This window comes from Schistocerca serialis, chromosome 7 (assembly GCF_023864345.2).
Source record: "Schistocerca serialis cubense isolate TAMUIC-IGC-003099 chromosome 7, iqSchSeri2.2, whole genome shotgun sequence".
NCBI classification, from domain to species: domain Eukaryota; kingdom Metazoa; phylum Arthropoda; class Insecta; order Orthoptera; family Acrididae; genus Schistocerca; species Schistocerca serialis.
The window spans coordinates 395,054,698-395,067,539 of NC_064644.1; the positions used below are offsets into that span (position 1 = coordinate 395,054,698).

Consider the following 12,842-nt stretch of genomic DNA (forward strand, 5'->3'; position numbering starts at 1 on the left):
TTATGGGGCAGAAGCAGATGTGGTCCTCTGGTTTGAGCTAAGTGGAGAGCTTCAATCACAGGCTCAGATGATTCTGTGATGATCTTGGCTGTGGATTTCTTGACCTCTGCTGACAGGTGGAGAATTATAGAACCCCCTTAGAAGGACAGGCATGCACTAGACACAGGATGCAGCTATCAGGATAGTGGAATACATGTGGTGTGTACCTGTGGGTTTTTTTAGGATAAAGAAGACCCTCCACAGGCCCGATAAGATGTTCTGGTTCCAGACAGGGTCACATTCATCACAGCAGGTCAGAGAATGAAAATGTTAACATAGTATTAGTTGACTGCAGGAGTGCTTATGGGAAGGTCCCAGAACTAGTCTTGCCTATAAGTGGTAACAATGTCCATAGGGCACTAAGGACAGAAAGCTATCTGGTACAAGATGTAATTCTAAACTCTGATAGGAATATCTTGCTCTTTTTTGGTAGGAGCTCAGCCATTCATGTACACACAACCAAACAGACACCCAAATGTCTATGCTTCTAGTAGCAACACGGCTTATTATTTCATAGCAATTATCTAAAAGTAGTTGCTTTGTGTATATAGGGGTACGGAGGGGATAGGGAAGGATGCACAAGGCAAGGAGGGAATAGCGGGGTACTGTGATGCAGGTCTTTTGCCAGATGACATACAATAAGATGAAGGGAGCTCAGAGAGTAGAGCATATAAGGGATAGAGGATGGCGAGGGAAGGAGAGGACAGTGGTGGTGAAGAGGGAGCCAGGGAGGGGAGATAGCAATGATGAGGGGTGGAAAAAAGGGGGAGAGGTATGGAGAAAAAGAGAAGGGGGAAGGGGAGGGGAGAGACAGGAGGCAGGGAGGGAAAGGGAAAGTGTTCATGGGGGGGGGGGGGGGGGAGAAGAGTGGTGGGAGAAGGCAGTGCAGAATCAGGATGGGGAAAGAGTGGTGTGGAGAAAGGAGAGAACGAAAGAGGTAAGGGAAGGCAGTGTGAAACAAGTTAGGAGAGTTTTACATCAGGGGGATTGCGAGAGTGCAGGTTATGCTGGAGAGACAAGTCTCACCTGTGTAGTGCAGAGAAACTTGCACTGGAAGGGAGTATCCAAATGGCCCAGTAGTGACGTACCTGTTGAAGTCATTATGTTGTGGTGTCTAGCATGTTTGGCACCTGGATGGTCAACCCAAAGTTTGGCCATGGCCATTCATGCACATGGACAGTTGTTTACTTGTCATGCCCATATAGAATGTCGTACAGTAATTGCAGTATAGATAATGTATAACATGGCTGTTTTCACACATGGCCTGGCCTTTTACTGGGTTGAAGACTCCTGTGACTGGACTGCAGTGAGAGCTATTGAACACATGTAAGGCACAGGTCTTTAACTTTGATTGACCACAAAGACATGATTGGGAGTAGGATTCAAGTAGGGATGGATGAGGATATTCTCTGGTTAAATGGTTGGTGGGATACTATTTTGAGTGATGAGGATTATATTTTGGGTAGGATATCTCTTGTCCCAGGGGACAATGAACTGTAGTCAAAGCCCCAATGAAGGATATAGTTGAGATTTTCAAGGCTAGGGTGACACCAGATGTTAGAGGAATTCTGATCAGTGACTGATTAACAGGGTTAATGGTATCAGAGGAGGAGATGGTCAATTTATGGATAGGATATTGTCTGTCAATAAAGACTCTGGTAAGGTTATAGGAATACTTTGACAACTCCTGCTTGATACTGCAGATGCAGCATCCACAGGTGGCAAGGTATATGGAAGAGCTTTTTGACAGGCAGTGGGTGACAACTGTCCAAGTAGTAGAGGTAATGTTGGTGTCTGGTGCACTTGATACAAACATATGTATTTATAGAGCCATGTGGGAGGTGGAGATCAACATCTAGGAAGGTGGCTTGTTGAGCTGAGAAGGACCAGATGGAATAGGTGTTAAGTTTATGAAGGAAGGAGCACAGGTTGCTTTTGCCATGCACCCGTATCATGAAAATGTCATGAGCGAATCTGAATCAGACAAGGGGTTTTCAGTGTTGACTGGAAAGGAAGGATTCCTCCATATGGCTTATAAATAAGCTGACACAGGAAGGTGCTACATTAGTACTCATGGCAGTACCCAGGATTTGTTTATAGATTTGGCCTTCAAAAGTGAAATAATTGTGGGTCAAGATGTGGTTGGTTTGGAGGATGAGGGAAGAGGTGGTGTGTTTGATATGAGGAGGATGTTGGAAAATAATGTTAGTATGTAAGAACTTTGCATCCACAGTGACCAACAAGGAGTCTGGTGGTAATGGGCAGGAACTGTGTAAAGGCAAAGAATGAAGTGAGCAGTATCTTGAATGAAATCTGTGGGACTGGGTTTGTGGAGTTTGGGGTCAGGAAGGAGATTGGCATGATATCATGGTTGTAAAGTTTGTATACATTGGTGTTGGAAAGTTGGCAGAAACCCTAAGACACATAGTCGCTACAATTCCTGACCACTGTGGTGTAGACTTTGTCTGTAGGAAGGATGATGAGGTCTGGATTGGTTTTCAGGTGATAGATAGCTGTGTGGTCCACTGGAGTGATGCTGGGCATGTTAGACTCACTGATTTAGGAATGGAAGGTGAGGCCACACTAGAAGAGAGGAATTCCTGAAAGATAACCAGAGGATCACTGGGTGGAAAGGGACGGGGGAGGAGAATCTTGATTGGAGGGAGGTTGGAATTGTTTAAAATCAAGTTTCATGTGAGGTTTTTGGTTGGCTGTTGTCAGTGGGGTGCAAAGTAAAGAAATTTTTCCACTGCAGAGAACGGGTGTAGGAAAGAAGGTCTTTTACAAATCTAACATGATAGAATTTAGGTTTTTGGGCTAAATGTGGGGCTTTTAGAAAATACTGCAACTTCTGCAGAGCTCAGAGTTTTTGCAGAAAGGTTGAAAATAGTGTTATGGGATGGGTAATTAGGAGTAGTCTGTTTCACTGAAGGTAGACGAAATTTTAGGGGATATGGAAGGCATAGTAAGTCAGTTAGGTATGGTCATGGAGCTATGAGGGGCTGACGGGGGAGGGGGCGGGAGCTGGATCATAATGGTAGGATCTTTCTTGGTTATAAATAATCCTGAGTGGTCATAGGACAGGAGTAGCTGGGATAGTTTCCTCAGATGGTGCTGGAAATGCTGTTCCGACTGGTGAAGGTCAAGAGTTTCTACTGCAGTAATAAAATTAAGGAAATTGTATCACAGCGTAATAGGATTTTGCGAAAGGAGTAGAGGCACTACAGTCTTCCAATCTTCCAATAATAACAGCAACTAACTACAGACCTCTTGCTAAAATAATATCAGTTCTGTTTCATAAAAAAGCTGTTTACAAGGTGTTGTCTTCTTGAGGTCCAAGGAGCTGTACTCCTGATTGAATTTTACTATCTGAAAATATTATTTCATTCACTGAAATTGGTCTTAGAACCCACATATTTAACTATCAGTTTTCCAAGTCAAGAAAAGACTTACTTTTAGAATTTATTACTGATGACAAGTGATAACTACTATCACTGAATGAACAGCCAAAGAAATAAATAAAAGAGTAAAAGGGCCCAGAGTGCTCTTGGTAAACTAAATAAATTTTCGGAGTGAAGTTTTCAATGTGCATAAATCTGAACATTTACAAACTGTGCATATGACCAGTCTTTACTCATGACAGGAAGACGTAGTCTTTCAATACAAAGACCATTCACAATTTGAGGGTGGTTTAGTGACCAATGGAGAGAGCTTGTTGCAGATGACTGCAGGAGACATGAATGCAAATAAATGGATTAGGGGACAGAGTGGACTCGAAGACATAACTATGATAGTTGTGAAAAAAAGTGGTGGCATGCTGGACATTACCCACGAAGATGAATAGTAAGTGGACAAATGAAGTTCTTTTCTGTATTCCAAAATATTAAAAAAAAGACTGAGAAGATGAACTAGTGAAAGTAGGTAAAAGACATTAGACAATATGCTGGAACAACAGGGATCCATATCCCCGATAATCATTTTGTTGTTGTGGTCTTCAGTCCTGAGACTGGTTTGATGCAGCTCTCCATGCTACTCTATCCTGTGCAAGCTTTTTCATCTCCCAGTACCTACTGCAACCTACATCCTTCTGAATCTGCTTAGTGTGTTCATCTCTTGGTCTCCCTCTACGATTTTTACCCTCCACACTGCCCTCCGATACTAAATTGGTGATCCCTTGATGCCTCAGAACATGTCCTACCAACCGATCCCTTCTTCTGGTCAAGTTGTGCCACAAACTTCTCTTCTCCCCAATCCTATTCAATACTTCCTCATTAGTTATGTGATCTACCCATCTAATCTTCAGCATTCTTCTGTAGCACCACATTTCGAAAGCTTCTATTCTCTTCTTGTCTAAACTATTTATCGTCCATGTTTCACTTCCATACAAATACTTTCAGAAATGACTTCCTGACACTTAAATCTATACTCGATGTTAGCAAATTTCTCTTCTTCAGAAACGCTTTCCTTGCCATTGCCAGTCTACATTTTATATCCTCTCTACTTCTACCATCATCAGTTACTTTGCTCCCCAAATAGCAAAACTCCTTTACTACTTTAAGTGTCTCATTTCCTAATCTAATTCTCTCAGCATCACCCGACTTAATTACATTCCATTCCATTATCCTTGTTTTGCTTTTGTTGATGTTCATCTTATATCCTCCTTTCAAGACACTGTCCATTCCATTCAACTGCTCTTCCAAGTCCTTTGCTGTCTCTGACAGAATTACAATGTCATCGGCGAACCTCAAAGTTTTTATTTCTTCTCCATGAATTTTAATACCTACTCCAAATTTTTCTTTTGTTTCTTTTACCGCTTGCTCAATATACAGATTGAACAACATCGGGGAGAGGCTACAACCCTGTCTTACTCCCTTCCCAACCACTGCTTCCCTTTCATGTCCCTCGACTCTTATAACTGCCATCTGGTTTCTGTACAAATTGTAAATAGCCTTTCACTCCCTGTATTTTACCCCTGCCACCTTTAGAATTTGAAAGAGAGTATTCCAGTCAACATTGTCAAAAGCTTTCTCTAAGTCTACAAATGCTAGAAACGTAGGTTTGCCTTTCCTTAATCTTTCTTCTAAGATTAGTCGTAAGGTGAGTATTGCCTCACGTGTTCCAGTGTTTCTACGGAATCCAAACTGATCTTCCCCGAGGTCGACTTCTACTAGTTTTTCCATTCGTCTGTAAAGAATTCATGTTAGTATTTTGCAGCTGCGACTTATTAAACTGATAGTTCGGTAATTTTCACATCTGTCAACACCTGCTTTCTTTGGGATTGGAATTATTATATTCTTCTAGAAGTCTGAGGGTATTTCACCTGTTTCATACATCTTGCTCACCAGATGGTAGAGTTTTGTCAGGACTGGCTCTCCCAGGACTGTCAGTAGTTCCAGTGGAATGTTGTCTACTGCGGGGGCCTTGTTTCGACTCAGGTCTTTCAGTGCTCTGTCAAACTCTTCACGCAGTATCATATCTCCCATTTCATCTTCATCTACATCCTCTTCCATTTCCACAATATTGTCCTCAAGTACATCGCCCTTGTATAGACCCTCTATATACTCCTTCCACCTTTCTGCTTTCCCTTCTTTGCTTAGAACTGGGTTTCCATCTGAGCTCTTGATATTCATACAAGTCGTTCTCTTATCTCCAAAGGTCTCTCTAATTTTCCTGTAGGCAGTATCTATCTTACCCCTAGTGAGATAGGCCTCTACATCCTTACATTTGTCCTCTAGCCATCCCTGCTTAGCCATTTTGCACTTCCTGTCGATCTCATTTTTGAGACGTTTGTATTCCTTTTTGCCTGCTTCATTTACTGCATTTTTATATTTTCTCCTTTCATCAATTAAATTCAATATTTCTTCTGTTACCCAAGGATTTCTACTAGCCCTCGTCTTTTTACCTACTTGATCCTCTGCTGCCTTCGCTACTTCATCCCTCAAAGCTACCCATTCTTCTTCTACTGTATTTCTTTCCCACATTCCTGTCAGGTGTTCCCTTATGCTCTCCCTGACACTCTGTACTACCTCTGGTTCTTTCAGTTTATCCAGGTCCCATCTCCTTAAATTCCCACCTTTTTGCAGTTTCTTCAGTTATAATCTACAGGTCATAACCAATAGATTGCGGTCAGAGTCCACATCTGCCCTTGGAAATGTCTTACAATTTAAAACCTGGTTCCTAAATCTCTGTCTTACCATTATATAATCTATCTGATACCTTTTAGTATCTCCAGGGTTCTTCCATGTATACAACCTTCTTTCATGATTCTTAAACCAAGTGTTAGCTATGATTATGTTGTGCTCTGTGCAAAATTCTACCAGGCGGCTTCCTCTTTCATTTCTTAGCCCCAATCCATATTCACCTACTATGTTTCCTTCTCTCCCTTTTCCTACACTCAAATTCCAGTCACCCATGACTATTAAATTTTCGTCTCCCTTCACAATCTGAATAATTTCTTTTATTTCATCATACATTTCTTCAATTTGTTCATCATCTGCAGAGCTAGTTGGCATATAAACTTGTACTACTGTAGTAGGTGTGGGCTTCGTATCTATCTTGGCTACAATAATGCGTTCACTATGTTGTTTGTAGTAGCTTACCCGAATTCCTATTTCCCTATTCATTATTAAACCTACTCCTGCATTACCCCTATTTGATTTTGTGTTTATAACCCCGTAGTCACCTGACCAGAAGTCTTGCTCCTCCTGCCACCGAACTTCACTAATTCCCACTATATCTAACTTCAACCTATCCATTTCCCTTTTTAAATTTTCTAACCTACCTGCCCGATTAAGGGATCTGACATTCCATGCTCCGATCCGTAGAACGCCAGTTTTCTTTCTCCTGATAACGACATCCTCTTGAGTAGTCCCCGCCTGGAGATCCGAATGGGGGACTATTTTACCTCCGGAATATTTTACCCAAGAGGATGCCATCATCATTGAATCATACAGTAAAGCTGCATGCCCTCGGGAAAAATTACGGCTGTAGTTTCCCCTTGCTTTCAGCCGTTTGCAGTACCACCACAGCAAGGCCGTTTTGGTTATTGTTACAAGGCCAGATCAGTCAATCATCCAGACTGTTGCCCTTGCAACTACTGAAAAGGCTGCTGCCCCTCTTCAGGAATCACACGTTTGTCTGGCCTCTCAACAGATACCCCTCCGTTGTGGTTGCACCTACGGTACGGCTATCTGTATCGCTGAGGCACGCAAGCCTCCCCACCAACGGCAAGGTCCATGGTTCATGGGGGGGCCCGACAATCATAATGCACAGAAATATCTAGAGGAGATGCTTATCTATTGGTGGATTCCAAGTGGCTGATGATAATGATGATGATGATGATATGTTATACATTTGAGTCCATTGTAATAGCTATTATTAAAAAAAATAATTTAGAGTGGTCACTAAGTCCTTCATCAAACCTACTTTTTATTTATCCCTAACAAAGTTTCTTTTTATGCCTCAGGAGATAGTTACCCTGAGACTGCGAATCATTGGTCGAGTGGAGCACACCGGAAATTTTTGTTTGGAAGCCATTACGTTGTCCTAATATCAATGTGAAAACTGCTTAACTTCCTGTTTCTGCTGCCTGACATTGTTGTCTAAGACCAGCTTAGTCTCAGTATATTTCTTTATCACTTACGTTAAATGCCTCAAATACCCTCGTTTTTCCAAATATTATATATTATCATATGAATATTATTGTGTAAAGTATTGTTCAGTTGATATAGCAAAATGCATGCATGAACTAGAGTGAAGAGGTCTGTATCATAATTATTCTTATTCTGAGACTAAACCTGTGCATGATAATCATACACTGTCATTCTGGAAGATCATTTAATACAATTCTTGGATAGTTAATTATTTTTTCCCTTTTATGTTTTGACTAGATGATAAATGATGCACGACTGGAGTTAATCAACTTTTTTGGTTCACTGAGGCTATGTAACATTTTTAATTTTTTGTTAGATGTACGAAAACAACTGAAGAAAAGTTCTTCAAAATAATCATAGATCTTGTAAAGACAGTGAAATTAATCACAGCCTCCTCTTTTACTATTAATGTGATATAACAACTTTCTCCACTTTCTCAAAGGTAGTGCAAGGTAAAAGTGTCATTTGGTCATCACTGAAACTACTGCTCATGTTTACAGAACAATAGTTCATTTTCTGACAATGAGCACCAACAAACAGCTGGCCTGCTGGGCTGTGCGCACATTAAGTTTGGTCACAGCCAATTCCAGCATGTAACAGTGCATTATGTCCATATGAACAGCTAACTCTCTGTTTAACTGAGCCTTAAGCAAAACAAACAATTTTGATCAAGTCACAAAATCCCAGAGGTATACACAGTGGCATTCAATAACCAATGGTTAATGGGAGCTGCAAAGTAAACTGGAAACATCTGATACTTCAGACTGTGAAGAGATTAAGTTTAGCTGCTTTTATATTGTAGATCAAATGGTCAAAAGGTAGCTTATTTTGGTCACGTGCCTCCATTATATCACATGGAATTATCCACAGGGTGAACTCTTCTCTTACTCAAAAAGGTTATTAGAAATATTTGTAGAGTAAATTGAAGAACCTTTTGTTGCAAATCTTTTAACCAGCTGGGAATAATTGTTATTGCTTGTCAATACTTTTTTTTCTGTTATGTGTTTTGTTATGAAATGCCAAACTCTTTTTGAAAGCAGCTCAGCAGTCCACATGTATGACACCAGACATAAGAATGACATACACTACCCATCAAAAATCTAACTGTAATGTAGAGGGGTGCAAAGTATGCTAGTATCAAATTTTCAAATTTCTCCCTACTGGACATAAAAACATAAGGAAAAGTGAATCCCTTTCCAAAACTAAATTATGTCAATTTCTATAAAATCACTTCTTCTACTCTGCTGAGGGGCTTGTGAATGAGAGATTACCAAAGAAAAGAAACAGTGAAAGTGTTAAATGACAGTCAAAAGTTAATACAACTATTTTATGTAGGTCAGTTTATTTTCATTCAGCAACTGTTGTCATTGTCATTTCCGATTCCCTTTACCTAGCACCTGACACAGTTGGGACATTTATGGTATTTCTCCCCTTTCCCTTGTCTTTTAAACTTCTTCTGCAACGGCTTTGTTCCAACTAGATTACTGTTTCTTAAACAATTGTTAGTTGAATCAATCCATCTTGCTCTGGATCTCCCCATTGCCTTCAAATTTGGCCTTCATCATTCATTTTAATATTCTTCCATCCTACATACTCTTCACTTGTCCATTCCATTTTAACGTGCTGTTCTCAATCCAACATTCCTCTTTTCTAGTCCAATTTCCCTGTAACATCTTCATTTTTCACTCTGTGCCTCCTTGTTTTCCCTAATATACTTCTTAGGAATTTAATTATACTAGGGTATATTTTATTTTTCTCTCTTCTTGTCATTGTTCAGATCTCTGATGCATATTGAGTCACTACATAGTGTGAAGATGTATTTTCATTGTGTATGCATTTCTGAACTGATTGCCCTGTAGTGTGATAATAACTGAGCTCATCAAACTCTTTTGAATCAAACAATGATCATTTACCTTTTTACATGTAAAACTGTAGTACATGTTTGTGAGTGTGTTGTATAGTAAATTTTAATTGCATGTACATGTAAATATATGTAATCATGGTAGTGACACATTCCACATCCAGGGAGAGCTCATCACTGAATGGATCTTGGAATATATATAGATAAATAAATACAGATCATATGAGTGTGGTGTCTCTGGTGCAGAGCATCCTACCTTTGGGGATCTTTTTCTTTGGACTAGCGGGTCTGGCAAGAACTTTCTGCTCGAGATGTGTGTAACAGCCACAATTGTCCAATTGTGGTATGTACAAGTGTTCAATAAATGTATATTTCATACTGAAGTGCATTATCTCTGGACTAATCTCCCGTAATAACCACATGAGTACTATTCTTCAAAATACTGAAGTAAACATACACACACACACACACACACACACACACACACACACACACACAAAATCTCTTCAGTTAGTTGCATTCTGTTAATGTTGACAGCAAGGGAACTAACCTTTTCACTTTCATTGTCCAGAGCTGACGTAGCCTCATCCAGTAATAATACTCTTGGATTGCGGACCAGAGCTCTAGCAATAGCAATTCTCTGTTTCTGGCCTCCAGAAAGCTGTGCACCCTTAGCACCGAGGCCTGTGTCATAACCCTGTTTTAAGATAAGAGTTAAATATTTAAATGTTTCATGAGCATCCATTGCAAAAATTTAGAAGAAAATGACTTACTATGAAAATTATATAATGATAAAATTACAAAGAAAAATGTAAAAGCACCAAAAAGAAACTCTGCAGTACTCACAAGTGGAAGTGCTGAAACAAAATTGTGAATATTTGCTGCCTTGGCAGCTGCTATTATTTCCTCTTTTGATATTTCTCTGCTATTATCACCATATGCAATATTCTCAGCAATAGTTCTGTCAAACAGCGTAGGCTCCTGTGATACAATCCCCAGCTGAGCACGAAGTGTTTTCAGGGGAAAAGACTGTATGTCACACTCATCTAAAGTCTGCAATAAAAATGATTGTTTTTATTAAAGATCAGAGTTACCATTGTCACATACAGATGCTTCTATTTAAATTTTAAAAAAATTATTCTTATAATGGCACTGGGAATAGACTTAAAAGTAATTACAGTTGAGTTCTACCTTTCTTATTTCATTGTCACAAATTATTCACATAGAGTGGCAGGCGTACTGTTGCTGATATATTGTGTCATTGCAAAAATGTTGCCATTACAAATAACATATTAATTTGCTGACAGTTACACTAAAACAATCACAATAACTTCCTGCTTTACATCCAACTTTTAACAGTTGCATTAAGTTGCAAAACAGTTTACTGATAGCGATGCCACAACCATTTGAAATTGTCTTCACCAGTCTAAAAAGGGCTGTGAAGTAACTTTCATGGGCATGGATGCACAGATTGTAACCAATTTCCCGTTATCAAATACAATATTAATTAACTTTTTCCAACCAACAGTTTAGTTTAAAAAATTAACACTATGGACAAAAATCTACATACAGTCTTGAGAGTAATTACTTTGGCCTATAAAGTTTCCATTAGTCTGGAACAAAAATTTTTAGTAACTTGCCAGTAATCATAAAATAAAGTCACAAAGAAAACACAGTTTAATGGGAGTTTGAGGAATTTCAATATCAAATGACTTAGCAAGACCTATTGTAGTGTACATGAACAGTAATATCACATAAAGTGTCCTGTTTAACATCCAGTTTCTGCACATCTGAAGTTCAGTAGTTTAATCTATATAGGTAAACACTAATATGATAATGAAAGTCCTAGGTGTAATACAGATAATGGAAGATAACTGCTCACTATATAATTGATAAACTGAGCAGTCAATAAGTACATAAACACATCTAAGAATGTTACTAAGATTTCAAACAATGTTATCCTTCAGAACTAATTAACAGAGTACACGCATCTACACAAGCTCAGTTACATTGCCCCAGCTGACTACATTGTTCAGTGTTGCAGTTCACCTGGGATCAGGGCTTGTGTTGTATAAAATGCGTGAGAGGAGAAAGGAAGCAATTGCAAAATGATAAGAGCCCCTTTGTCATGACAATTTAGACAGAGTAATAATTATCATAGACATAAGACAGTTATTTCTCAAGCTTGTAGAAGGAGCACCCAAAGTTGACCTAGAAGTAAACAATCAGAAAACAAAATACACGATATTTCAGAGATATACAGATGAACAAGATGACCAATCATATCTAGTAACTGGCATTCATAAATTCAAACACAATGAATAGTTCAAATTTCTGGGCACAATGACAGAGGAACAAAATTAGAGACAAGTAGAAGTGAAAATGAGACAACAAAATGCTAACAAAGGTAACAGCGTAACCTTTAGATCAGTCCTAGCCTATAGAACAAAAACATGGTGTTGACCTAAAATGGAAGTATGCCAGTTACAAGTTTTTGAAAACAAAGTTTATAAGAAAATCTTTGGACATCACTTTGCTAAGGAATCAGGAAGCTGGAAGAGAAGAGAGAATGTGAAATACACATGCTATAATATTAACCAACAATAATGAATATAATAATTTCCAGAAGACTTACATGGCAGACCATCTGATGAGAATGAAAGAGGATCAAATGGTTTCAAGAATATTCAATGAGAAGTAATTTGGTAAAAATCCAGGGTGGGAGACCCTAGAATATGTTTGCTGATATTGGTATTTTGTCTATCACACTGGCATATTTGCTTTGCCAATTCTCACATTACTTAACATGAACTGTGAATTTTAGAGAAATAATACACAAGTTGAAGGGGATGTGACTCATATCTACTGAAAGCAGATGGTATCTACATGTATTACAAAAGCTGCTGAAAGTCTAAAGCCTTCAAAAACTAATTTATTTCAATTTTTGCATGTAAAAAACACATTTGTTAGGTATGGAAGATACAAAAAATTCTTTGTTAATGAAGAATTATGCCCAATGCAATTCAGAAGTTAATAATGTTGCTTTGTTAAATTTTGAGCCTGCCTCTATAGCTGAATGTTCAGTGCAGCTGACTGGCATGCGGGGGACTTGGGTTCAATTCCCAGTACTGCTAGGGATTTTCCCTCAGTGAGAGGACTGATAAGGGGTGCACTCACCCTCATGAACCCAACTGAGGAGTTACTTGACTGATTAGCAGTGGTTCCAAGATCAAGAAACCTCACAATGATTGGGAGAGTGCTGTACTGAACACATGTCCCTCCATACCTCA

The 12,842-nt window shown here is 39.1% G+C and overlaps 1 protein-coding gene across 3 annotated transcripts in view; it reads right to left on the reverse strand.

Annotated features, from left to right (window-relative positions):
* LOC126412474 (multidrug resistance protein homolog 49-like) overlaps positions 1 to 12,842 on the reverse strand; it is a 370,600-nt gene that overhangs the window by 10,573 nt on the left and 347,185 nt on the right. For all 3 annotated transcript variants that reach the window (XM_050082087.1, XM_050082086.1, XM_050082088.1), the window contains 2 exons: positions 10,399 to 10,605; positions 10,103 to 10,249 (listed from right to left, as the gene is read on the reverse strand). In XM_050082087.1, the coding sequence (XP_049938044.1) occupies positions 10,103 to 10,249; positions 10,399 to 10,605 (354 nt within the window). The remainder of the gene's footprint in view (positions 1 to 10,102; positions 10,250 to 10,398; positions 10,606 to 12,842) is intronic.